The 25,943-nt window shown below is 55.5% G+C and overlaps 2 protein-coding genes across 4 annotated transcripts in view; both read right to left on the bottom strand.

Annotated features, from left to right (window-relative positions):
• Window positions 1–177: 177 nt before the first annotated feature.
• On the bottom strand, window positions 178–12,321 carry MAN2C1 (mannosidase alpha class 2C member 1). Of its 2 annotated transcripts, XM_080607743.1 has the most exons (26): window positions 12,163–12,321; window positions 11,788–11,913; window positions 11,029–11,152; window positions 10,199–10,269; window positions 9,817–9,994; window positions 9,181–9,370; window positions 8,677–8,783; window positions 8,358–8,468; window positions 7,751–7,843; window positions 7,333–7,449; window positions 6,745–6,840; window positions 6,298–6,443; window positions 5,728–5,851; window positions 5,103–5,224; window positions 4,523–4,608; window positions 3,823–3,993; window positions 3,649–3,731; window positions 3,384–3,478; window positions 3,165–3,269; window positions 2,815–2,971; window positions 2,328–2,471; window positions 2,102–2,211; window positions 1,389–1,468; window positions 1,144–1,289; window positions 823–926; window positions 178–751 (listed from the first exon to the last, which is right to left on the bottom strand). In XM_080607743.1, exons 1-26 carry the CDS (start codon window positions 12,288–12,290, stop codon window positions 634–636), a joined length of 3,132 nt encoding a protein of 1,043 aa, XP_080463869.1. In that variant the 5' UTR covers window positions 12,291–12,321; the 3' UTR covers window positions 178–633. The 2 variants fall into 2 exon arrangements, with proteins under 2 accessions (XP_080463869.1, XP_080463870.1); XM_080607744.1 differs by lacking the exon at window positions 11,788–11,913 and having other exon boundaries at window positions 12,163–12,308.
• A 1,493-nt stretch (window positions 12,322–13,814) lies between these two features.
• SIN3A (SIN3 transcription regulator family member A) overlaps window positions 13,815–25,943 on the bottom strand; it is a 30,285-nt gene continuing 18,156 nt past the window's right edge. For both annotated transcript variants that reach the window (XM_080607742.1, XM_080607741.1), the window contains exons 12-21: window positions 24,571–24,687; window positions 23,624–23,862; window positions 22,412–22,595; window positions 21,407–21,980; window positions 20,819–20,988; window positions 19,250–19,423; window positions 18,220–18,312; window positions 17,789–17,883; window positions 17,052–17,259; window positions 13,815–15,030 (exon numbers count right to left, since the gene is read on the bottom strand). In XM_080607742.1, coding sequence (XP_080463868.1) covers window positions 14,800–15,030; window positions 17,052–17,259; window positions 17,789–17,883; window positions 18,220–18,312; window positions 19,250–19,423; window positions 20,819–20,988; window positions 21,407–21,980; window positions 22,412–22,595; window positions 23,624–23,862; window positions 24,571–24,687 — 2,085 coding nt within the window. In that variant the 3' untranslated portion in view covers window positions 13,815–14,799. The remainder of the gene's footprint in view (window positions 15,031–17,051; window positions 17,260–17,788; window positions 17,884–18,219; window positions 18,313–19,249; window positions 19,424–20,818; window positions 20,989–21,406; window positions 21,981–22,411; window positions 22,596–23,623; window positions 23,863–24,570; window positions 24,688–25,943) is intronic.

Below are 25,943 nucleotides of genomic sequence, written 5' to 3'. Positions count from 1 at the left end.
TTGTGCTGGTACCGGCCCCTCCCTGCAATGGGCTGGAGCAGGCTCTCTCCCCCCTCTATCCCCAACCCCCACAATTAAGGTAAGTGCTGCCTCCCCCGCCCCAGGAGTGAGATCCCACAGCAGGAGACACGACAAGAGAAGGGAAGGCACCTGGAAATAAGGTAAGAGGCTGTAACATAATTTTACATAATTCTCTTATTTGTGGAGAAGAAGAACTGTAGTGTTTGGCACTTGCTCCCACCTTGCAGCTGGTGCTGCTTTGGTCTGGAAAGGACAAAGGCTGTGACAGGGGGTCAGCACAGAAAGCTGCTGCTCCCCAGCCCCTGGATGGGCAGGGGGCAGCTTCACTCCTTCCTGAAGAAATGGAGTTGTTCTCAACTCTTTTCCTGAGCTGGGTGGGGGCCGCAAGGGGGAAAGACTGCTCTTCCCTGGAACCGCTCTTGGGACATCTCACTGGCCTGGGGGCAGTGAAAACGCCCGGTCCTTGTTCCTCCCCCGCCCAGGGAGAGGGCAGGGGGGGGGCCAGGCTCAGTCCCAGGAGGAGAAGGAGCGCTCCCAGCAGCCTTGGGCTGTGAGGCGAGCTCCCAGCCTTGGTCCAGCTTGCTGTGGCACAAGAAGATGGGACTGAGGGCCTCACTGCCTCAGAACCAGGAGGATGGAGAGCACCTGGAAGGGCGTGAAGGAAAGCCTCACGCCCTGCTGCTCCAGCGCCAGGGGCTCCTTGGCAAGCGGCTGCTCCAGGAGGTCACAGCTGGGGAAGAAGGCAGCTGGTGAAGCTAAAGCCAAGGATCCGCCCGCGCCCAGCCCTCGAGCAGGACTTACAGCATTGCCTCCGTAACGGGGAGGGAGCTCCGCAGCCAGGTGACGGCTGTGCTGCCGTGCGCCTCGTACAGCCGCACCACCACCGCGTCGGGCCTGTCCTCAGCCTTCGGGGACACAGCGCAGAAAGGGACTCAGCCCAAGGGGACGGGAACCTCGGTGCACAGCCAGACACGGGCGGTCACGGCTGAGCTGCTCTGACACGCAGCTGAGGGGGATCCCGATGCAGGGAGAGGGCAGACCACGCTGAACAACCGCAGCTTAACCAGTTTGGGTAAAAAAAAGTGTCCCCTCTGCCTCCCCGCTCCGTCCCAGGGGCCTTGCCTGCTTGACAGTCTCCAGAACAACAGCAGGTGAGCTCACGGAAAAAGCGCTCCAGGCTGGGCACTGGGCACAGCTGGCCGGGACCGCGTGGAGGGGGAAATTCAGGTTGTACGCACACCGGATCACACCCGCATCCTGGAAGGAACCTGCAACACCAAAACCTCGGGTCAGCCTCTCTGCACGCGCAGACAGGACAGCCTGCGCTCACGCGGAGGCTCGCTGGGGCACCCCCTGCCACCACTCACCCCGGTGAGGCAGCACGGCGTAGGTGAAGTGGTGCTGCGTGATATCGGCGGTGGCGTCGGGGGACTTGGGTGCTCTCAGCCTGAGGGAAGAGGCGGGTGAGATGGGGTGAGATGGGCCTGGCTGCAGCACCCTCTGTGAACCCAGTCCTGTTCCTCTGCCACGCAGCCCGCAGCACCACACCAAGGCAGCTGCCTCCCCCCTCTCTGCGCTACTCTGAGACCAGGCCCAGAGGTGGAAGCTGATTTCTGCTGATTTCTGGCAACAGACTCTGGACAAGGTGTCCCAGAAACTAAAACCAAGCTCTGAAGGGTTGGTTTCCCATGGTTTTCATGGTTTCCCATGAAACTTGCAGCTCAAACTGAAACACAGAGAGTTTCTCTGAGCTTTGCATGCATATGTAACATCACCATTCCTTCCCCCTCCTTTAAGCCTCCCTTCCTGGGGTGTGTTTTGGCCAGCAACAGAAAAATTACTTGCTGCAAACCTGATCTGATCTCTATGAAATTATCTGTGAGCACAAGGAATTACATTCTCTTAGTCAATTTGAATTAAGTCAGCCAAAAGGTTTTAGAAGACAGCCGCTTTGGCTAATCCCAAACTATTTCTTTGCTTACTATGATCATTCAGGACCAGGCGCTGCCTTGACTTGAAACGGACACCTCAGAAGTCGAAGTGACCGCTGCAGCTCCACCACCACCCCTGCCCCACTCACAGCGAGAGGCTGAGGACGTTCCCGCGTGCCGACGCCCCGTACTTGCTGTCATTCAGCACTGCCACCCCGAAGCCGTGCTCGGAGAGATCCATCCACTTGTGAGCCCACACCTGCAGGAGGCACCAAGGGCTGTATCTGTCGCACAAAGCCACTGCCTGGGAGGAAGAGCAGCCCCCCGCGGGGGGCGCAGCCCGACCCTCGCACCAGATAAAACCTCTCCTCTCACCTCGAATCGGGCCCAGTCCCACGACGTGTTCCAGTGCGTTGGCCGCTGCACGTGCCCAAACTGGATCTCGTAGGTGGCGTTCGTGCTGCGGACCTGCACAGGGAACTCCACCTTCAGGAACTTGTGGGATTCCTTCCACTCGACCTAAATGCAATAGCAGAAGGGCATCGTCAGAGGGGTCTGGCAGGCACACACCACACTCCTCCGTCCCCGACGCACGGCAGCCAGCTCCCACCCGGGCTGGCCCAGGACCCGGAACCGTACAACAACCCTGAAGCCTGAAAATGGGTGAAGTGGAATCTGAAAGTGGATAAAGCGATGCTCTCTACTCCATTCCATCCCTCGGGGGACCTAGGCAAGGGGAGGACAGGCAACAGGAAGTTCCAGAGGAGGGAATGAGGGGAAACATAATTCTGAAGCATGGTTCAGCTTCCCAGGGCCCTGCCTGCGCACCACACGTCCCTAACGCAGCAGCTGCTGGCTGTACCTGGGTCAGGAAGCGGATGTACGGGCACGCGGCATCCAGGACAATCTCCTGGGTTAAGGTGCTGCTCTTCCCAACCCGCAGAGAGAAGCTTGCACTTCCCCGCAGGCCCCCTGCCAGGGTGATTTCCAGAGGCTTCAGCAGCGTTGTCACTGGCTTCCTAGAGAAAGGGGTAAAGGCAGAGCTGGTCCCCGCATGGAAGATCCAGGATCCCAAATCAGGCACTCGCTTCTCCAGAGTGAATGCCCAGAAACAGGAGAGCTGTTGAGGTTTTGGTACAGCTAAGACTGACGGGGAGGCAAGAAACTCAAAGCAAAGCCAGAATCTGAGTGCTGCATGCCCTGCTCCTCTACCTGGTTTCCAGGTGGTAATCCATCACGTCCCAGGCATCCCAGTACAGGGGAACGTCATCAAAGAGAGCAAACTGGTTGGCACAGCAGCCACCTGCAACTGCCTCCCTGGAACAGAGAAACAGCAACTTCAAATCTGGCAGTTGTGAAGGGTTTACAGAGAGAAAAAGGCCCAAGGAAAGTTCTAGGAGCCTGGTTCCAGGCACCAGGTGAGAGACAGACCTCTCAGAGTGTGCCAGACGAAGAGAAGTCAGGCGGCCCATCGCGTCCAGGCAGACCGCAATCACGCCGTTCTCCATGGTAACGGAGCCATCCTCCTGGGGGGAGAGGACAAACAGAGCCAGGACTCCATGGGGCGAGCTGCACACCAAGTCCCCAGGTCTAAGTCTAACGTGCCGGCTTTCTGCACGCTGGATTCCCTAGGTTTCTCCCCAGTCGGCCTCTGACGCAGGTACAGCGCCCTGAGGGCCAGCGGAGCTGTGCTCACCTGCTTCACCACTGTCACAGGCTGCGGGGGTGGCAACGGCTCCCTCAGTATCGCGTACCCCATGCTGGGGGCTGTCACCAGAGCTGGAAAGGAAAGAGGCTCCGCTTCAACATCCTCAGACCCACGCCCCTTTAGGAGGTTCTGCTACAAAAGCTCCCCCTCAGTTAGACAAACCTAAAACCTCTGCTCCAGCTGGCCCAGTCCTGGAGATCACCTCGGTCCGTTCCCAGGGCAAAGTGTTCAGCACGAGGGTGCCCTCAGCATGCCCTGACTCGGGCTGCAGCAGGTCCCCACATAAGGACTGCACAGCCTCCTCCTGCAGCCGAGCACCAGCCCTGCGGATCTCTGAGGGGAAAAAAAGGAAAAAAAATCATTAAAAAAAAAGCCTGAATTTGGCCCAGGCAGGTAGTTTCTCCTATCTGGTGCTCCTGTGCAATGTACGCATACTTTGGCTACTTCCAAGCTACAATTACTAATTGTTCTTAATATTAATTACTATTATCTATTAAGCAATTAAAGTTATAATTATTAACTTTGTTATTACAAGGCTACAAGGAGCTATGCCAGTTCAGCTGGAAAATCGCTGAGCTGTAATAAAGGAAGCTGTTGTAACTGCCCGTGGGCAGGGAGGAGCCGATTTCAGCTCCCACCTTTGCTGGGGTCTCTCCTGGCGTGCAAACAGCGTGCAAAAACTCGGGAACTCAGCACGTTTTGGTAATTCCCCAGCCGAATTAGCACAATTACTGACACGTGACTGTCCTGCACAGCTTCAACCTACAGTGCCAGGCAGTGCAAGACTGAAACCTCCGCACCAGGCAACAGGCAGTGTGCTCCAAGAGGTTTAAGTGTCCTCCTAGCCCAAACTCCTGCTCACCCGCGTAGTATTGCAGGGCATCCTCAACCACGAGCTGGATACAGCTGCCTGGCAGCACATCGTGGAACTGGTTGAGCAGCAGTAACCTAAGACAGAAAAGAGGAACGACGTGAAAAGGCTCTGTGGGGAGCAGCAGACTTGCTGGAGCTTACCAAGCCCTGCTTGCAAGACGGACAAACCTAATAACTGTTCCCTGTGCCCCCACTAGCAAGTAATTGGGAGAACAAGATTTTTTACTTAGTACCCTTTAAATCCCTTTATGTTAGGACTTGTCAGCTGTCATCTTAGCAAACCACAGCCATGGGGAGTAAGAACTATTTTTTTTAATCCCCTGGGGCTACCAGATATATTGTTGCACAAGCTCAGACCAGCCATAACTGGCCAAGGATAAGCCTAGGTTGGAAATGAAGTTTCCAGCCAGGAGAGCAGGAAGAGTTTGGAGCTCCCGGTGGCTTTGGAGCGAGGGTTTGAGGATTCCAGCGGGAGAGGCAAGGCGCTGTGACACTTTCCAGGTGGAGCCCCGATCAGTGTCTGAGGGAGCAGTGTGTGTGCAGCAGTCGGTGCTCGTGTGTGCCCCCACCTCCAGAGGCGCTGCAGCTGGCTGGCAGGGTACTGGAACGAGCTGTCCTGCGCCAGAGCCAAGGCGCTGAGAACTTCCACGTCGTGGAGTATTCGCTCGCACTCCCGATTCCCCTTCTTTATCTAGTGCCAACCAAGAAGAGAAGGAAGATCCTTAGGAAGCCTGGAGCTCCGAGTGGATCGCTAACACCAGCAGCAAAAAGCGCCGCTCCGTGCCAGAAGGCTGGTTACTTGGAGGTATCCTGAGCTGCCAGCACCAGCGGGATTTTTTCCACAGGTCACCCTGGCTTTCAGCCCTACAACTCCCAGCACAGGGCCCAGCTTAACGCCAGGCAGGCTCCTCCCATCTGTTCCCTCCCTACTCCTCTTCACCCCACCTCTGCAATTATCAGGGCCCCGCTGAAGTGCAGCACAAGGCAGTTACTGACCAAGGGGGCCCTGGCTTCCTTCTCCCTCCTGGAAAAAATGGCTGCTTAAAGACTAACAGTCAGATTTGTCCTGTGGAGTCCCGGCTACAACGTGGCTCCCACAGTCAGTACCTAAAGGGAACCGCCTGCAGAGAGGCAAAGAGAACTGTGAACAGCCTCCGTCCCTGGGGGAAGCCTGCTGCCCCGTGCCGCGGTCACCTGGGCCTGGGTGGTGTACGTGCCGTTGTGCAGCTCGAGGAAGAGCTCGCCCACCCACGTGCACAGCTGCGACGACTCCTTCTCCAGGACAGAGAAAAGCCGGTCGGGAGTGGACATCTGAACCCTGGGGGAGGGATGTACAAACAGCGACGGGTCAGGAGGGAAGTGCACGAGCAGCAAGTGGCGTATCGTCCCCAGAAAAGGTGACGGGCCCAGAAGTGAGGCTTCAGAAGCCCCAGCAGATCTCAAAGGGATGGCTCGTGGCTGGCTGAAGACAGAGATGGCACCACCACAGCACAGTGGAAGCAAAGGAAACCTTCAGCTCAGAAATCCCCCAGAAATGCAAACTGCAGGCGGGGCCAGCGGAGTGTGAGGGGTTCTGCTGAGGGGCAGCAGCTGGCTGATACCCTGCCTTGTTGCCGCATGAGTTTTCCCCAAATCAGGCTTGGCAGAACTTTGAGCCACGTTTTGTGGACACAGCTGCTTTGGTAGAAGCAGCGGGACCCTCTGGAGGCTGTGACAAGAGCTCTGTGCAGGCACAAGAAGAGGGGAAGGGAGCTCTCTTCTTACCTCGGCAGCCCGTCTGTATCACGCATCCTCTTCATCCTGTCCAGCATCTTCTGCGTGGGGCCCCCTCCTCCGTCTCCGAAGCCGAAGAGCACAGCGCTGTGGTTCACGCGTCCTTTGTCCTTGTTGTTCTTCACTGTTTTCAGCATCTAGAAGGAATTTCGCACAGCTGCACTCCCCTGGTACCCAGCCCCAGCTCCCATGGCTCCACGCAAGAGAGCTGGGCCAGCCTTTGGGGTGCAAAGTCCGGCCTCGGCCCTCTTGACCCCAAACCACAGGAATTGGGCACGGACACGCCTCAGAGGCAGGCAGCTGACTGCCAGGCACCCTAAAATCCTTTGTCCAGCAATCCCACTCCCTTCCCAGGCAGTGCCCTCCCCCACGAGCCTCACACCTTGTGCCCTGAGGCTGGCACTGCACTTCGCATGCAGGCTTGGCAACCCCGCTCACCTCCTCCACTCGCCCAAGCATCCCATAGGAGTCACCAGGGGGGAAGTGGGTCAGGACTCGGGAACCATCGATGCCTTCCCAGAAAAAGGTGTGATGCTGCAGGGGAAACAAAGAAAAGCACGGTGTCTCTGACGGCCTCCCTGTACCACAACGTGAAAACACAACCCGTCATCCCCCGGAGTTCCCAAAAAGAAATCTGTGTTCATGCCAGTGCCAGCAAGCCACTAACTAGCCCCTCGCACAGCGTCTCAAGGCTCCCAAACCGATCTCCCCCACGAACGTGTGTACACAGAGCATGTTTCAACCCCGCCAACGCAGAACTCGTGCACTAGAAGCCCACGCAGACAGGTCACAGCTTCCTGTCCGGGGGTTTGTTAGGAGCAAAAGAACACCTGGAGGCAGCAGTTACTGGCAGCCAAGCTGGGATCACTGTGTCCCCCCCCTCCCCTAAAGCCCGGCAGGACACTGCTACCATCATAAACTGGTCACAGCTTCGAGCTTTTGGGAGAAAAGCCTGCATCAGCTGAGCTAATGACTGGCCGTGGAAGAAAGGGGTCAAGCCTGCGGACGGACTCCGGCACAGCTCACCGGGAAGGCGTTCACCAGGTTCCAGCTGAGCTTCTGCGTGAGGAACCGCCCGATCCCACAGCCACGCATCAGCTGGGGCAGCTGGGCCGAGTACCCAAACGTGTCCGGGAGCCAGAACTGGGAGCAGAGGGAAAGAAACATGTGAGTCACACACACCACAGCCTGAGCTTGGTCGGGGTGTCCTGGCGGTAAGGCCCCAAGCCCTTCTTGCACACGGGACACCGAGTCCTAACCCCGTGCTACGCAGCAGGACGCGCTGGGGACTATTCACTCATCACAACTTTAGCTGCCAAAAGCAGACCTATGTGAGGCACCCAAAGGTGCTCTCGGGAAGGCAAACCGTAGAGAAACCGCCGAGCACAGCAAGAGGTGGAAGGAGACAGCGTGCGAGGAAGGCGTGCAGGAGAAGAGCGAGTACCTCCGAGCAGATCCGGCCAAACTGCTCCCGGAAGAACCGCTGGCCCTGGAGGAACTGCCGCACCATGGCCTCCCCGCTGGGCAGGTTCCCGTCCTGGGGGCAAAGCACACCACGTGTACCGAGCCAGGCTCGGGGCGAGGGCTCCTGGGTGCGCCCCCCTTCCCACCCGCTGCCGCCCTGCCTGGGGAGGATCCGGACCCGGCTCGGCGCTGCAAAAGGGAGACAACCCGAGGCAGTGCAACGCGGGGGCTGGGCAGCAGCCCTGAGGGCTTCCGGGTGCAGCAAGGCTCTGCTACATCCCCTCTGCCCGCGCAGCGAGGAGCCGTGCCCTCTGAGCAGCTCAGAGAGCAGTTACACGGAGCTTCGACATCTTGAGGATGGCGAAGGGAAGAACAGAGCTTGGCCAGCACATACCAAGGCTCCTTTCTCAGGTAACGAGGCGATTCAGGAGAGGGACGGCGTTTTTACAAGGCCAGACACCACGCACGGTGGCTCACGACCGATCAGACAGGGGCAGCAAAGGCCCTGCTGCGCCCCGTCCCAGCGCCCGGCCCCAGCGGGATGGCACGGGAAGGGGGCAGCGAGCCAGGCTCCCCACGCTTCTCACCATTTCCACCCAGGTGCCGCCGACAGGAACGAACCGCCCCTTCGCCACGTAGTCCTGAATCTGGGCGTAGAGCCCCGGGTACCAGCTGCGCACCCACTCGAACTGCTGCGCCTGCCAGAGCACAGAGGACAGTCTTGGCTCCCACCACGCCTCCGCACGGGATGCTGCCGGTCACCTCGCCTCTCCTCTGGAGTCACACCGCAGAAGCAGCACGCCGCAAGCAGAAGAAAAGCTCCTCAGAGAGCTTGGCAACGACCCCCAACGCTGCCCAGAGCAAACCCCCTTCCTGACCCAAACGTTTCGGAGGGAGAGGACTCACCTGGGAGCACACGAAGGTGAGCTCGGGGTTGCTCTCCATCAGGCGGATAACCGTCACCCAGCTCCGAGCACATTTGCGGATGGTCTCCTCGTATGGCCACAGCCAGGCTGCGGGGACAGAGACACGGCCCCAGCGCGGTCATCGCTCGGCACAAATACCCACCTACCGGGGGGAAGCAGGCTCCTCTGGGAACAGGGCTGCGCTGCCCTTCAAGGATCAGGCGCGGAAAATGCTGAGACCGAAGCCCCCTCCAGGGACTGAAAACTGAAGGCTGAAGTCCGACAGGGAGTAGAGCGTGGTCTGTACTCTGTCCCTCAGCGGCAGGGGGCACAGCAAGCCAGCCGCGTGCCCAATCTGACCGGCTGCGTGGCAGTGCAGAGCCCCTTCCCTTCCCTTCCCTTCCCTTCCCTTCCCTTCCCTTCCCTTCCCTCCCCTCCCCTCCCTCCGGGTTTGCTGCCTGGAGCTCGGGGGCAGCCAGCAGAGGGCACGCCGTGCTGCTCTCACCGGAGTCGATGTGGCAGTGCCCCATGGCGTGGATGCTGTGCTGGCTCTCGCCGTTCCTCTGGCTGAAGATGGCGGCCGCCAGGTCGCGGGCAGCGGGGAAGGTGGCGGGGTCGGTAACGTCGCACACGTTCACCATCTGGTTGGCAGCGTACAGCGCCTGGAAGCTCCGCTGGTTTTCCTCCCCGAGGAGCTGGGGTTGGGAGGAGGACAGCTTGACCCTGAGCTCAGGACAGCTTTCTGCACCCACGCTCGCCCCGGGGAGAACCTCCCGCCTCCTTCCAGCACCTGACGCTGCCAGCAGTGCCAGGCAAACACCACGGCCCTGCTTCACAGACACAGCCCGATGTCTGTGCACGTGTCCTTCTAAACCCAGGTAACACGTCCACCGATTACAGAGTGCTCTGGTCAAACAGATCCTGTTTTGGAGCAGGAGATGGATGAAACAACCACCTATGGCTTCTCCCCATTTGGTTTTCTCCTGCTCTAGACAATGTCAATTATGCTAAAGCGGCAGGAGCAAATACTTGTTCCTTCCTCCAGAGCCTCCTGGTGGGAGGACAAGCCTTGGAACAGCAGCAGGGGATAAAATGAAGGAGTTGTAGGAGGTGGGAAGGATGACAGAACGGGTGCACAGACCCGGGCCATGTCCAGCAGTATTTCCAGATCCACCAGCAGCTCATAGACATCCCTGTTGAAGACGACGAGCTCAGCCTTGCTCACAGTGAACCTCCTGTCGGGGTCCGGGGGGGCAATCATGGTGCCCTTGCCAGCCCCGAAGAGGCCGTTGCAGGCCAGCTCCACGTACAGCGTCACGCTGCGGAGACGGGGACAAAGCCATCAGGGCGCAGGCCACGAGCACACAGCTGGGGAAGCCCGTTCCCACCCCACAGCAGGACCAGCCCGACCCCAACTCCTGGCAGACCCACTGGACGCCCCGACGCAGGTCTGGGGGTCTCGTGGCTTGAAGGAAGTCCAAGATCCCCCAGCAGAAGCGGGTTCAGCCATGCTGGCCGCTCACCTGTGGGGTTCCGACTCCTTCAGGCAGCTTGTCAGGATGTAGCTGGTCTTCTCACCTTCCTTAGTCAAGCCCTGCAGGGAAAGGCAGCGCGCTTAACCCCCAAGTCCACGACGGCGGGCCTGACAGAGCAGCGGGATGGCCGGGGTCTGGTCCCGTGTTCTGCAGGGCCCTGCTTCCCACCAGAACAACCGGCACGGGAACTGCAGGGCCAAAGCTGACCTGTGCTAGTCCTGACAAGAGTCTGACCTGTTATTCTTGTTGGCACTGGGGATGTACATCGCAGGCCCGGAGCTTGCCTACCTGTCTTGCAAGACATCTGATAATGCCTAAACAAGGGATTTCCACCTGGGACTACTTTGCAGACCAGAATTTTAACTCCTGTCAAGGAGTCAACCCCTGGGAAACACTCAAACACAGCAGCAGGCTTGACTTTTGGGACTGAACTTCAGAAATAGCTCCCAGACCCTTTGTGGCCCACCACAAAGCACAGCAGGTAAACCACGAGCGTCACCCTCTCTCCCATGCCCCGTACTAGCTCCTACGCAAACACTGCCCCTCCCTGCACGGCAGCTTCTCACCTATTTGCTATTTACCTATTTTACACAGCTTACCTCTTGAGGCTGAACAACCCTACAACTACACATCCTCTTTATGTTTTCCCTCACGATCACACTGTCCAGGCCTCCAGCTGTTCTTGTCCACGTGTTATTTCCCTGCCACGACACCTGCAGGCATTACTCCATAACAAACAGGAGGGGGTTTCTGCTATCCCATTAGAGAGGGGTGAGGGAAGTAACTGCTCTGCACGCCCCTGATCTGCACCTCCTTACCTGTACAGGCTGGCCATCTCGCCACACCATGCCTTCCCCATCGCTCTCCCAAACAAAGTGCACTTCCCGCCCTGCCCACGCCGGGGGGATGCTCAGCTCCACCTTAAACCAGCAGGTCTCCCACCTGGAAGAGAGCACGCAGCGACCTCACCGCGCAGCTGGGACCTTCCCCGAGGGAAGCCGCTCGTCCTCAGGGCCTCCTTGGAAGAAGCACAGCGGGACACCGCACCAGCGTGGCGTGTCAGTGTAATGAAGCTGCGCGGCCCCACGTTTAGCCACCTTCGGTTTAAGCAGCACAGAGCACCTGCATGGTCCTGTGCCATTCCGCTGCACTTCCCCTTCCCAGCCTGACCAGGTCTAACCCAGCAAAGCTTCCACCTCGTGGTGCTCGCCGCCAGGCACCGCTAAGGGCTGGGCACCTAGCAGCCTGCTGAGCGCCGCGCCGCGCGGGGCGAAGCTCCCTTCCCGGCCGGCAGACGCAACCGCGGCGCTTCCCGGCGCTGCCGCCCGCCCTCCCGCGCGGCACTCCGGCAGGCAGCGACACCGCAGGGTGCCGGGCCTCGCGCAGCGCCTGAGCCGGGGCAGCCCGTCCATACGCGCGGACCTGCGGCCTTCCCATCGCCGCTCCTAGTCCCTGGGCAGGCCGTGCCCGCCGTTACAAACAGCGGCACCGCCGCCCGTCACCCCGCCAGCCGCTGCCGAGGCTCCCGGGCAGCCCCGAAGCAGGCAGCGGGCAGGGCACGGCCCCCCGGTACTCACGCGGGCCCGAAGGAGTCCCCGACGGCGGCCGGCCCGAACCGCCGCCCCACGGCCTCGCCGTAGGGGACGCGCAGCGGGCTCTGGAAGCAGGAGAGCGCGGCGGGCGGGCGGCTGGCGCCGTACAGCCTGCGGGGAGACACGGACGGGGCGCGGCTGCAGGGACGGCCCGGCGGGGACCGGGCGAGCGCCCCGCGCCCCGCGCCGCCCCCGGCCCCCCTCAGCCCGGGGCCGCCCCAGCTCCCCTCAGGCGCCCGAGGGGGAACGCGAGGGGAAGGGGGGGGGGGGGGGCGCAGAGCAGGCCGCGGCCTCTCCCCTCGGCCCCCCGCGGGGCCCAGCGCGGCGGCGGCGCCCCGGGGAGCCCCGGCCGGCGCCCACCTGCCCCGCAGGTTGCAGTCGGTGAAGTACGCGGCGGACACGAACTTCTCCACGCGCTCCAGCGCCGTCCGCCGGTGCTTCAACATGGCGCCCGCCGCCATGCCGGGGGCCGCGCCGCCACTGCGCATGCGCCCGCCGCGCAGCCCCCTCCTCCCCCCCCCCCCCGCCGGTGTAATTAAGCAATTAACCGGCTGTAATTAACCGGGAGGGGGCGGCGAGGCCCCGAGCCTCGCCTCCAGGCCCCCGGGGGTCCCCGCTGAAGGAAGAAGGGGCCGTAGGCATGGCTGAGCCCTGATGTTTTAACGGGCAGGCCGCGCCACGGCCACGCTCACAGGAGTTGTAGGGGAATCACACAAACGCAAGCAGTAACGCTACATAAAAAGTAACGCTAAATAAAAATAAAATAAAACCTTTTTTTTTTTTTCAGTTATGGTACAGGCTGGGGGCCTTCCCACCAGTGCTGAAACCGTGCAGGAGCAGGCTGCTGGGGCACCCCCGGCGCTGCGCCCATTTTACAGCTGGGGAAGGAAAAGGCCTCAGCACCCCCGTGCTCGCCTCCAGACCCCCTGGAGCACACACGGGGGGGGGATAAGTGTGTAGGATGCAAAACCAAGTACTTTAGAAGGGAACAAGGCAGGTAATTTATTGCTAGCAAACGCTGCGTGGTCCCCCTGGGCTCTTCCCCACTGAGCTCTTCCCTTCTGGGCTCTTCCCTCTCTTTTTCCCCCTTTTTCCCTCTCTGCAGGAGGCTCCCGCTCGCCCCCACAGCCAGATCTGCCTTCTGCACAGTGCCTGCACCTGAGTTCAACCCCTCGGGGCCCTGCACAGACCCCTCTGCTCTGCCGCCACGACGGGTCCCCCCCAGGCCTGCCCCCCTCTCGGCACGCAGCCGCTGCCCCAGCTCTGCCCGCCAGCTCCAAAACCCCTGACAGGTTAATGCAGCAGCAAAACCCCGCTCCAAAACACCAGGGACAAACTTGGTGTGCTCAGAGCCTGGTTCGTGCAAGGAAAACTGCCTCCTGTGAGGTGGACAGATAGTGCAGTTGGCTGGTGTGGCTTACAAAGCCCATGCCAACTTCATTTTAAAAGCAGAGTCTTTCCCCGTGTTTAAGTATCTGCTAAACTTCTATACTTAAAAAAATATATATATCCCACACGTGGCTTTCACTAGTGAAATGCACCGACACCCATTCCACCCCTCTGCCTTCTCTTGCACGCGCACACAAACGCACACACAGAGCAGCTCTGTCAAATACTGGTTTGGTACTTAAGATGTTTTCTTCAATACTGAGAGGGAAAAATACATGAGCACAATCAACCCCAGCTAAGTAGCTCAGCAACACTTCCCAAAATCAAAGGTCCTTGGAGCTGGAAGACTAAGTGGATAAAAATTATCCACCAGCAGAAAAAAAATAAATAAAAAAACTAAAAGTTATATAATGTATATTTATATATCTCAACAGACTGCTCATACCTTGGCTGTATTAACCGCAAAACACACGCGCTGCTTCTGCTTCTTCCTCTCGGATTGTGGAGCCGATCGCAAAACGGTTGGACGTGCCCCCTCTTCCCCACCCCAACAAGCGCACGCTGCACGGTGCCTTTCAGACCAGGGACAGGGCTGTGGGTGAGCGAGCGTCTTCCTCCAGTAAGAACAAAGACATTGTTTTTATTTACAAAAAAAGGAGAAAAAAGTTTCCACACAAAAGCACTACAATGATAACTCCCTTTGGTAAAAAGTGTAATAAATGTCTTCGTAGGTCTGTCTGTCGGTACTAATTCTCAAGCCACCTGGTACTATGGTACACAAGAAGCTAGTACAGTTATGCTAGCACATCAAGCATACTTCCTTTAATAAAAAAAAAAAAAAAGAAAAAAAAACAAAAATTGACAATTTGTACATTTATTTACAAAAAAGGAGGGGAACATGTTAAAATTGTGTTGTTCTCTGTTGTGTGTGTGTACGTACATGTGTGTGAAAAGCTGGTGCATGGCACTAGGAGAGACTAGTAAACAAGCAGGTACAAAAAACAGTTCCACTGGCACTAGAAAGGACAGACCGATCTGCACTGGTTGAGTCCAGCATGGGAGGGAGGAGAGCCAAGTGAGAGGGACCGAGGGGCTGCTCCGTGAGGCCGGAGTGCCCGGGACCCCACGCGGGAGCCCAGCCTGCTTGCCGCAGCGTGGCAGAGGAGAATCCAGTCCGCGACAGGCACCTCTGGGCTTCGGGACACATCCAGGCAAGGAAATCTGAAGACCACCGAGGCATCGGGGTGGTGGAGAGCCTCCTCCAGTTCTCTTCCCTCGCCGCTCAGGCCGCCGGGGAGTTAAGCCCCAACACTGCTGGTGCGTACGAGCTCGTTGTGTCTCTCTGGGACCGCTCAGCTCAGAGGAGGGTCCGTCCCTCCGGGGCGCATGCTGAAGTCAAGGGGCCGGCGGCCAGGGGTCCCAGCAGGCGCTGGTGGAGAGCCACGTTCCTACGGAGAAATCCCGCTGGTGACAGCTTGTACCAGCCACGCACTAGTCAAGTGGCCATGTTACGGAGATACACAGTGAGGGGAGAAAGGCATCTTCCTCGTTTCCTTGATGCGCACGCACACACACACATCTCCCGGGAGCTTCCCTGGCCCAGGGCGTTTACGGTGTCTTGAATATCGTGCCGTATTTGACACGGTACTTGTTAATGCTCACAAAGTGCAGGGTCTCTGTGTCACAGGAGGTGGTGCAGGGCACCAAGCCCTCCAACCCTTCGCCCATGAGCCACTTGCTCGTCTCGGCTGCCATCTCGCGGGTGACGTGCTCCTTGGTCCATTTGTCCACCCAGGCCTGGAACCGCTGGTGCAGCCGCTTGCTCACTCGTTCGTGGGACTGCAGAAACAGAAGAGGTGTTACGAGGAGGTGGCTCCGGCCCTCGAGCTGCAGCGCGACGCAGCTCTCGGCAGAGGAACCAGGCTGCGCGTCAACACAACCGCGGGGCGCAGCGCCCGAGGCAGTGGGGAACGCAGGCGCTGACCCTTGCCAATGGCAGGGGAAGAGGAAGATGCTGCCCCCGTCGCCCCCCCAGCAGCGAGCACACAAGCAGAGGCTGGGATAAGCAGAGCCCTGCACGCACGGGGCCAGCTCAACAGGCATCGTACGTGCTGGCAACACGATTGCTACGGAAAATGAAGAACAGTTGAGAAGCGCTGGCTTTACAAAAGCAGCACGATAGGAAGAAGTGCGCGTGTTGTTGAGTCAGAGCATCTGTTTAGGGAATGTCAAATCCAGGACAGATGGTTTAAAACCATGGCTTAAAAACCGTGACTACAATCGTTATTTAAACCAGTAAATATAATTCAACCCTCAAGATTAAAACCAATGTATTTTATTATTTTCCTTCTCCTCCCAAAGGACTGCCCCTCTCTGAGCGTTAACCATTACCAACAAGTTTGCAGCTAACATGCAGCTTCTACGGCTCCTGCAGCAGTCTTCTGGGAGGCTTTGCTTCATGTCATATTCTTAAAAGTTCATTAATCTGACTCACGTTGGGATTCTCTGTGATGGCACATCGCATCTTGTTTGAGAGAACTTTTCAAACTTTGGGCAAATTGAATTGGATAGATAAAAATCCTCAATAGTGGTATTTCAAAGACTCACTACTGAAACAGAACTCTCATCTGATGTGGATCCAAGTTTACCAGAATTACAACTAATTAAATAAAACCATTACTTGTATTACATCAGCAAGAAGTGGGTGAGAGTAGCTGTTTTTTAAGTCTAAAGAAATGACAAACTGAGCTGTGGAGGGACGATTTACCGGGCAGGAAGCAGTGCACACCTCTCCCACTCCCTCATCTCCTAGTGAATTTTCTCAGTGGTCAGTAGTTCGCTCAGAAAAACAAATCAGTAAACTGAAAACAAACCTCCGCGGCTACAGAAGAGACTACTGCTGACAGAGCCTCTCAGGTACCTCTGCTTCTGGCTGCTTAAGCCAGCAACTTTTGCCGGGATCTGGCATTTTTCGCTTTCTTTGACATTCTAAGCAATGGGATTCTGCTTAACATTTTGTTTTCCATAGTCTTTAAACTCCAAGACTAAATAGCCATACTGGAACTGGAGCTTGCTGCTGAAGCTCCCCATTTTTCTCCTTTGGGCAGGAATATTCCCACGGGACGAGAAAAGTGTCAGGGAATTCTGAGCACCAAATCACTTTTCTCCACCCAAATCCTTCCTTGGGACCAGGACTTCGAAGTCCTGGAAGGGCACCCCTGGGGATTTCCTGCAGCCGGGACCTCCCTGCGCCCATCCTTGCCACAAAAGCAGCGTCGTGGAGCTGCTGCCGCGTGTTTGCGGGGCTCTGCCGTGCGGAGCGACCTGAGGACTCCCGCTCCCAGTGACTGTGGGGACAGGAAACGCCGAGGGATGGTGCCCAGGGGGATACACTGGGGCAGAAAGCGTTTGATGCTCTGCACCCTGATCGATTCCTCTCTGGGGAAGCCCTGGAAGAGCACGCGCTCTCGGAAGTCACCACGATAGCACGCAGAGGACGGGTCTTCCCTAAAGCAGGGGGACCGCTGCCCAGGGGAAACACCTCCTGGAAGAAATTTGAGAGCTAACAGTCGAAACCACTGCCCTACTGTAACAAAACTCTCTGGAGAAAAGGGAGGAGAGGTGGGAGGATGGTGAGAGCAAAAGGCAGAAGAAAAGATTACATCTTAGGAACGTTCAGAAGATCTTCAGTGTCTCGGGAGGACGTAATAGCACACCGTCCTCCCGGCAGCACAAGGATCGCTGAATGTTTCCGACTGGGACCCCGAGGACATTTCATCTGACTCTCCCCACCTGACTTTGGGAGCAAGGGGTACCGGGAAACACCAGCTGCCCGCCACAGTTCTTCCGCTCCCTCCTACCTGCTGAGCTCGCAGCAGAGCGGTCCTCCTGTACATGTAATCCTCCGATTTGATCACGTACACCATCTTATAGGAGTTCAGTTTGAATTTACACTCCAGCTTGTCCAAGCTCTCCACGTTCTCCATGGACTTCTTACTGTTTCCCTCCTTCCCTTCCTTCTCCTGCTGCTCCCGACCACGCTGACACTTACGGATCCGCCTCAGATTCCTGCAAACCAGAGAACCCCTCTTGGAATTAGTGCTCACCCTCCAGTGCTGCTAAGGCCGGAGGGAGCTGGTGGATCTGTGCTGGCCCCTCAGGAACCTCAGCTCGGATTAAGTTCCTTCAGGCTCAGACCCCTACGACAGGTCACTGGGTTCCTCTCTTGCTGAAACCACGGCTACGGCGCACTCAGCTCCCTGCTCACAAAAAGCCCTGACGTGGCACCCGCTGGTTTTAGCTGGAGGGTTCCCGTGAGCCGAGGCAGAACTGCCAACAAGCAGGCTGGCGAGTCCCCAGCCCTCTCTGCCACCCCTGGCCCGTGCTATCTCTCAGTCACTGGAGAGCAGGAGCCTGGGGTGGACCCACAGGCTTTTAGGATGAGCAGCAGCACGGTGCCTCTGCGCCGCGCTGCCAGGGTCACGGCTGCTGTAGGGGCATTAAAACAGAGGCGAGACCGAACGGCCGGCACCGCGAGAGCACAACGCTCTGCTTCTCATGGCCAGCCACGCAGCAGGCAGGGCTCCCGGCCACTCACCTCGGCAGGAAGACGGGTTTCTGGGCCAGGTGCTCCCGGAGCTCGGGGGAGGTAGAATCGGAGTTGACGTACCGCTCCACGTAGTCCGACCAGCGCTGGAAGCGAGCACACAACAACGTCAGCCACGGCTTGCCCACCAGACAACGCGGGGTGGGTTAAGGAGGGTAAGCTGGAAGCTACACGGACAAACATCTTGGAAGGTTCCTTGTATGTCAGTCCCCCAAAGGCAGGAACAACACTTCTCTCTATGGTTTTAAGGCTCCTCGAATACAAAACAAACCAAGAGGGATTTGCCTGCTCATACCAGTGAAAGCTTTACAGTGTTTCGTTGACATCTCTATCTTCTGCTAGCAGACCACAAGTCAGCTGGACTCCCTTGTCCGGCACACCTCTGACTGCCACAATCAGCTCTCTGGACGAGCTGCTCTTACCTCTGCTTCTACTGGGTCGTCCGAGTTCTCCTCTTCTGTGTCCAGCAGCTCAATGGTTAACTGAACTTGGCCTCTGCTCTGAATGAACATCAGCTACAAAGCAAAAGGCAGAAGGGATTCAGTAGGAGGTTTCAAACAGGAAAAATATTCCTCCACTTCTCACTGGGGCAAAGGAAGAATTAAGCAAGTTTGCATATCGTAAGGCAAAAAGTTGCGCTTCCTGCATTGCCGACAGCAAAGGGAAAACACTGGCAAATTGCACAGCCTTTGAGGAACATAACTAAAGCTTTGTGAAAAATCTTTTGGGGTTGATTTTGGAGTGGTATAGGTCCTTCTTGAGCCCCCAGCTTAATTCTGAGGGCAAGGGAAGAGAGATTATACACACAGGCTTTTCTCCCAAGTACTTTACTAGCTCAAAAAGGGCCTGACCACTTCCTGCATTTTGGGCGAAGGCAGGATGGATTTGATTAGCACCATGCACCAGCTTTATTGAGCAACGCACAGAGTCAGCAATGATTTAATGCCCAGTCAGTCTTAGCAGATCTTTCCGCAGTCTGCAAAGGTTGAGACAAGACAAATGGGAAGGTCTGAGATAACAAATTAAAATTGGTGACAGCAAATCAGCCAGCATGATACGATCTAAAAATGCTCTGAAGCACACGGAGTACTCACTGCTGGCCCCAGAAACGTGTTCCTTCTCAAAGGCCCATTTCTGAGGGGCCCTCGCCAAAGCATTAACACCCCTGTGTGCCATTCCGCTCTGCCTGCCTGGCCTGATGCAGGTTCTGCCACAGACCAGCAGTAAGATCAGCTGTAAGCACGCTGGAAATGTCACCAAAGAGCTGCTTCTGGGCACCAAAAGCTTGGGAACACGCCACCAAAATGTTCATTTCAAGTTTCAGAGCTACAGAAAGCCTAGGAGACTTCAGCGCTTAGACAATGCTCTGTTTTCAAAGGACCAGCACCTTCTTACAGAGCATCCCCTTCGCTGCTTGCTGCTTCTACGCCAAGGTTCGCAGCCCAGCCTTACCTTGAAGCAGTTCTCCTCCGACATGAGCTGCTCAGCTTTGCGCTGGTAGGTGGCCTCCAGAAGGGTACGAGAGGACTGCGAGGCAAGAAGGCCTCCCGTGGCTCCGTTGCTGTTCTCCGACAGGTAGAGGTCCGTGACCTGCACGCAGATCTCGTCGCTCACTATGTGCTGGAGCTGCGAAAAGGAAGAACACGGGGAAGGTGTTTGTGAGCGAAAAAAGCCAAAAAAGAAGAAATAGCCTTTGTGGTTGGCGCCTCCTTTTGCAAAAGGTATTTCTCTTCGCCTAAGGCACTCGGGAGAACTTGCTGTAACACGCAGAACCTGCGTGACCTATCGAAACCCTGAGCACAGAAGCCAGCCGGAAGAGTGAGAAAGCCTCTGAAACCCCCTGGTGTAAGTGGCACCCAGCAGATTTTGACTTTAACGAAAAGCAGCATGCACAGCTGAGCGTACATCTTTATTTGCCTGCGTTATGGGTTTTAAAAATAAAAGCTACCGTGGATAAGGAGGTACTTGCTCACTGGAGTCTGCTGCATGCCCATCAGCATAGAATAGAAAGAAACAAAGACATAACCATGTGTTCCTGCCCTTGAATTAAAAAAATAGGGGAAAAAAAGGCTGAAAGTGCATGAGTTTAAGGCTACATTTTAGTAACTTCTTCCAGTTGCAGATGATCTCTGTGGCAACGTAAAAACACCACCACTATCTTTAAAAAACAAACAAAAAAAAAACAACGCACGTGGCTGGCAAATTGAAACTGCTCAGAGGAAAAAGCTACGGGCAGGGAACACCGATCAGCAGCAGGGTGGAAAGGACTGGTGCACCGTGGGGCTGTCCACAGCAAGGGTTTGCTTCTGCCTCTGAGGAGAGGGGTGGGAGATTTCAGATGGCATCCTTGTTTTGTATGAGTTTAAAATATGAAGTCGCTCAACTGTCTTTTCAATTCAGTGAATCTCTGGGCTGAAATAAAGAACTTCTGAAAAGCCGCTCTATTCTCCTAGAAGAGTAAAGGCCTCTCCAGCAATTCCATGTCCAGCCTCTTGCATCTGGTTTTGTTCTTTCCACTACAAAAAGGCACACCAAGAATTTTTCCCTTGGTCGCACATTCTTCCTATATGCCCAACAAAAGGACTGGAGTTTATTCACCAGACTGAGCTACTCAAACAGCCAGATAAAAGAGACAAAGCTTTTTAGAAAAGGCATGCACTGCTCCTACAACACTGAAAAAAATGAATTATTTAAATGCTATTTAATTCTTTTTCAAAGTTGAAGCACGATTAGCTCAGGAAGCGCTTTGAAGTTGAATACTGATATCCCTAAAGCTCCTGGAAAACAAAGGGAGAACTCCACATGCACACAAAAGCTAGTCTCGACGATTTAAATACACCAGGAATTACCTTTCATCACCTCTCCTTACATCAGCCTCTGAGCTGGGTTAAAAAATCTCCACAGTTCTGCTGCTTACTCGTGACCTGCTGGTTTTAGGCAAGCAACAGCACACACACACACGCTTCAGGAAGCCCCCCGTCTCTTTTCCCCAGCCGCCCCCCAGCCTTCGCGGGCAGTCACCTGTCGAACGATGCTCTGAATCAGCTTGTCCATGGTGAAGGCGATGTAGGCGTGAATGGTGAACATCTCGCGCAGGGAGTCCTCGTACTGCGACGAGTCCATGTTCCCGTCCAGCAGATTGCGCACCATGTCCAGGAAGGCCGGGTAGTAATCCTCCACGTCGATGTCCACTGCGCCGAGAGAGAGCAGGAGATGAACACACGGCCCCCAGGAAGGGTCCTTCCCACGAACAGCCCTGCTTCTAGGAGCAAACGGGCCGAGGGTTTTGGTCCTCAGACCGCTCTACCCACTTCAGCTGGAGAGTTGCGGGAATTTCCCTTTACAGACAGCTTTTAATCAGAGAACTCAAGGGTGTCTAAGATACACTGGTGTAAAATGAAAGCTGGTATGAAACAGCTGCTGCATATTACTGTTCTGCTACGAATCCCACCTGCCCCACACCTTCCCTTCTCCCTCAACTCCCTGCTGCCCCGCGATAGCAGAAATGAGATGTCTTCAAGCACCACCACTGCCCGAAGACACCAAGCAAGCGCTGCCAACAGGCTACAAAGAGAAGCCAACCCCAACCTCACGCCCCAGGTCACTCACTGGGCTCCTTCAGCCGCAGCTGGATGGCAGGGCTCTCGCTCTTGTCTCGCTTTATGCCCAGCACTTCCCTCTCCCACTCCCTTTCCCGTGTCTCCTCTTCGATCTGCCGCTCGGCCTGGGTGCAGATCCTCAGCAGCCGCAAGCACAGGATCTGATGCAGCCGCATGAAAATGTACCAGTTGCTGTTCACATAGAAGAGGTTGTAGACCTCATCCATGCCCCGCAGCTTCTGGGCCGTTGTGTTGTTGAACATCAGCTTGGTTTTGGGAGGGCTGCCCCCAACACCATTGTGCTTTTTCGCAGCTCCGGTAGCTTCGTCCACGTCCATTTCTTCCTCTTCCTCCTCTTCCACGTCAGAGAGTTCACCTCGCTGAGCAAACAGCAGGTCTGGAATGAAGTGGTACATAATCTGCTTGATTTTGTACTTGTCCTCTTTCTGGATTCCTGTCTGCCGCTTCACGTGGTGGATGATGAGCGAGGCGGCATCTTCCAGGATCTGCTTGTCTTCGTAGGCTAACGATAGGTGTGGGCCTGTGGGTACGCCGGCGTTGTCTTCCGAAGCCTGCTCTTGCCGCTACGAACGAGAAACACAGGGCACAGTTAGTCCCACGAACACCTCCCCCTGCCCACGAACCTCTCAGAAAGCTCTCCCAGCACTGCTGCACCCCCTTGGAAGAGAGGCAGCGACCAGACCTGCCGCCCACTGGGAGCAGGAGGTTCTTTGCAACAGATCCCACAAGTTCACAAACACTTCTCCTGTTTACACACATTTTCTATCCCATTTCTCTCCAGAACCAGTCCACCTGCTGCCAACAGCATAACAACCCCCCACCCCCCCAAAACACAAACATCTCCACGTATCCAAACACGGAGAGCGCAGCCCCTTTCCAGGTGAGCATCCCGCTTCTCCAACCTCCCCAGCATCGAGTGCTGGGGAAAGGAACTGAAACCACACACAAAGACCATAGGAGCTTAAGGGAAGGAAACTATTGGTGACATTCTTACCTCATCATAGATGCTTTCAATCTCATTGAGGAGACTCTTTGACCTCAGGACCTTGGTATCGTTCTGCTTGAAGTTGATGCCCTGGTGGTCCAAGGATTTCAGGTAATATTTCTCGTTCTGCTCCCGCCAGACTTTATTAAACCCTCGCTGGGCTTCTCGCCACTCTTCCTCTTTCATCTTTAACCTTGAATCAAGAAAACAAGGGTTAGATAAGAGACATAAAGGTCCCACTCTGAGCACGCAGAGGAAACCTAAGCCCTAGGAAATGTGCATAAATGTAAAACTCCTTTCTGCAGGATGGTTTTCAGGAGGAGTACACTACACATGCTCTTCTGAATAAACCCCTTTGCACACCTGAGCTTCCTGGGAACAGACTCCAATACTCCACTCTGTATCTCAAGCAGAGCACCCGATGCAGCCAGCTGTCCTACACAGCCATGGCGGCTCGAGACCTGTCCCCAAGAAGAATGTCCTCGCAACAGGGTAGGCAAACTGTGACCTTGCAGGCACCAGCAGCAAGGCAGCTTCCCTCAATCGTCAGAGCCCTGAGACACAGCAGCCAGTCCCCAAGAGACGGTAAGCATCTGGGGAAGATGATCTCCTTTTAACTGGTTTTACAGTTGCTGTGTTCTCAGGGAGCACTTTGCTGTTTACACGCCAAGAGCGCAAGCAGAACACGTTACTTTATTAGACATGTACACAGCCATCTGCTTACACACTTCCTCGCACGTCCCCAAGGAGCTGCAGCATCCACTCCCTTTTCGTGACCAGGGGGTTGACAACAGAAAACCAACAGGGAATCTGAGCACAGTACAGGCACCGCAATCTGAGCCCAGGGTCACGTACAGCAGCGGGATTTGGAAAGGGATCGGATTTAGCTGTGAACAATACACATGGCACAGAGAGCTTCCTCACCTTACCCGTGGCGCTGACGCTGCTGTGCACAGGCTGAGGAGGAAACAAGTTTTAAGGGGAGACGAGAAAAGCTGAGCTGGTGACATTTGTGTTTCAGGAGGTTAATTCCCTGTTTCTGGGTGATAGTTATGACATACAGCAACCGATCAGCACATAAAATGCATTTCTCGAGTCCCATCGTTGTGCAGGTTAAACTCGTTAGGGGCAGAAATTAGCTACGTTTAGCTCTGGATCACCTATCGTGCGTTAATTACCCTGCGGTAATTACCCCCCCGAAGGGCTGTGTCAGAGCAGTACCTTTTCAGCACGATGGGAACAGCAACAGAGGGGTTCTTCCGAAGCCCATCGATGATGTCGGCTGCTTTGTCAGCATATATCCTCTGGAGAGCCTTGCGGTGGATCACCTCCGAGGTGCCGCCCAGGGTGTTGTCCAGTCGGAATTTGGCCTGCTCCTCGGCAGACAAGCGTGAGAGTTTCTTCTGGATTGCCTCAAGGACGCGGATCGTTGCCAGGTTGGTCTCCAAGACAACATCCAGCTGAAGGGAACGGTGCGTTAGGCAGAGGTGAACAGGTAAAACGCGATACTTTACAGAGAGCAACGGTGAAGGGACACGAAACAAGAAGCCAGGCGTGTTTAACGAGGTGTACTCAGGCTGTAGTTTCCACATTTGGCTGTGCTAAAATAATCCAAATGTATTTTATCTGCTGCCTCGGTAATACCGCTTCAGAATTTAAAGGCTACCAGGACGATACTGTTAGGAAATTACATTTTCCATAAGGGAACAGAACACAATTGACAGTTCCTCTACAAAAGGACGTGACAAATGTGAGCACATCCAGGTAATTGCCAAGCTAACTCTCGTTTCGAGGCAGGATGTCAATCACTTAACATCCTGAACGGATCGCTTTTCAGATTATTACAGGGGAAAGCATCCTCTTGTGCTTTACGTGGGCAGTAAGGACAAAAAAAAAGATGCATCGATTATACACTAGCCATTGAACAATTTCATCTGGAGCAATAGGAACAGAGCTCGGCGCTAAGAGTGAGGGGCAGGGATAGCTTGGAGTGAGATGTGGGTACTCAGCTGCTGCCTCGTGCTTTAAGAGAACACGAGCTTTTATGCAGAAAATGGGTGACAAAATAAAAGCAGCTCGTACCAGGCAGTATTGAGGATGTAAAAGTATCAAGATCATTCACAGAGCCCCGAGGTTTCCAAGGCAGGGATGAGGGAAAACCCCCTTACCTCAAAGCGCTCATCCTCACACCTGTAGATGTGCTCTTCGTATTGTGTCTTCTTGGAGCTCACAAACGTGGAGTCTTCAGACCAGGAAGGGAAGGAGACCCAGGTGTCGTTCAAAACCTTTGATTAAGAGAGGGAAAGACAAACGTCACAGGCAGGCTGTGAGTGGGGTGGCACAGGACTGCAAGATATTCAGCTGCTGATGGAGATCTAAAATTGTCTTCCTTCCACAGCCCAGTGTTCACAGAGCAACCCCGAACAGCCAGGGCTGAAACGTCGCTGCCGTCTGGAAAATTCATCAGGTGGAGCTGCGAGAAAAAACTTGCAAGGGAGGAAAAAAAGTGAGGTGAAAGGAGCTTTTCCGTTACTTCGGGTGAGCCAGCTGGCTGCGGCTCAGTCGTCACACATCTGATTCATCACCGACAACACTGGGTGGTCATCACGTTAAGCATGACTGTTAGGACACGGTTTCTACCTCCAACTAAGGCTAATTAGGAATATAAATCCATACCCCAGCAACGCTTTTCCTGACAAAGATGCTGAGCACCTGCAGTTTTCACCGCCTCCGAAGCAGGAACAGAGCATTTAAAAGAAGCCTCCGAGAGGCCAAAGGCAACGAAAGGAGGATTTTGGCAGGCAACCTTCAAAGTCAAGCCCAATTTTCATAAACCTGAAGCCTGAAGAACTGAGTCATTAGATTCTCACAGAAAGAAAAGTTTGTAACTGCATCACACACAAGACACTTTTGGGAGACAAGTCAGGACTTAGATTAAAACCTCGCAATTATTTCTTGCCCGGGTTGCGTTCACCAGCCATCCTGCCACCATTTCAGCTAACCACGTATCACTGCTGAGCGCTTGATTTGGTCACCTGCGCTCGCTCGCCCACCCCAAAACACTGCCTTTGACACCAGTGAAGGACCGGGGTCAGCCAGTACCACTCCCACTTCGACCACAAGCTCGTCCCAACACCTGAAAGGGCTCCGCGAGTCCATCTGATGCTGCAGCACTGCGTCGGGAGGCCAGCTTTGCCTCTCGACCACCAACGCTACCTGCAGGGAGCAGATTTCCTGCAGCAGCACCCCTTTTCTCAACACAGGTCCTCTCAGCATTTCAGGGGGAAAGAAAGAGGCACGTGAGGGATACGCAGCAGAACCTGTCTGCAGAAAGCGTGACTTTCTTTTAAGCTTGGACCAGAGACAACTCTGAAAGCAGGCAAAACGGGAATTTGGTTTGAAGGGCAGCAGTATTCTTAATTTACATACTCCTTTGTAAAAGATCCCTGAGATCACATTAAGACAATACAGAAAACTTGTTCTGACATTTCCTTTCCTACGTTTGTAATCTGAATGTTCTTCTCACACGCATACTACGTAA

Source organism: Anser brachyrhynchus (assembly GCF_964034855.1).
Source record: "Anser brachyrhynchus genome assembly, chromosome: 11".
In the NCBI taxonomy this organism is placed as follows: Eukaryota; Metazoa; Chordata; class Aves; order Anseriformes; family Anatidae; genus Anser; species Anser brachyrhynchus.
Note: the sequence above shows the minus strand (reverse complement) of the source record. Positions and strands in the feature narration are given on the sequence as shown.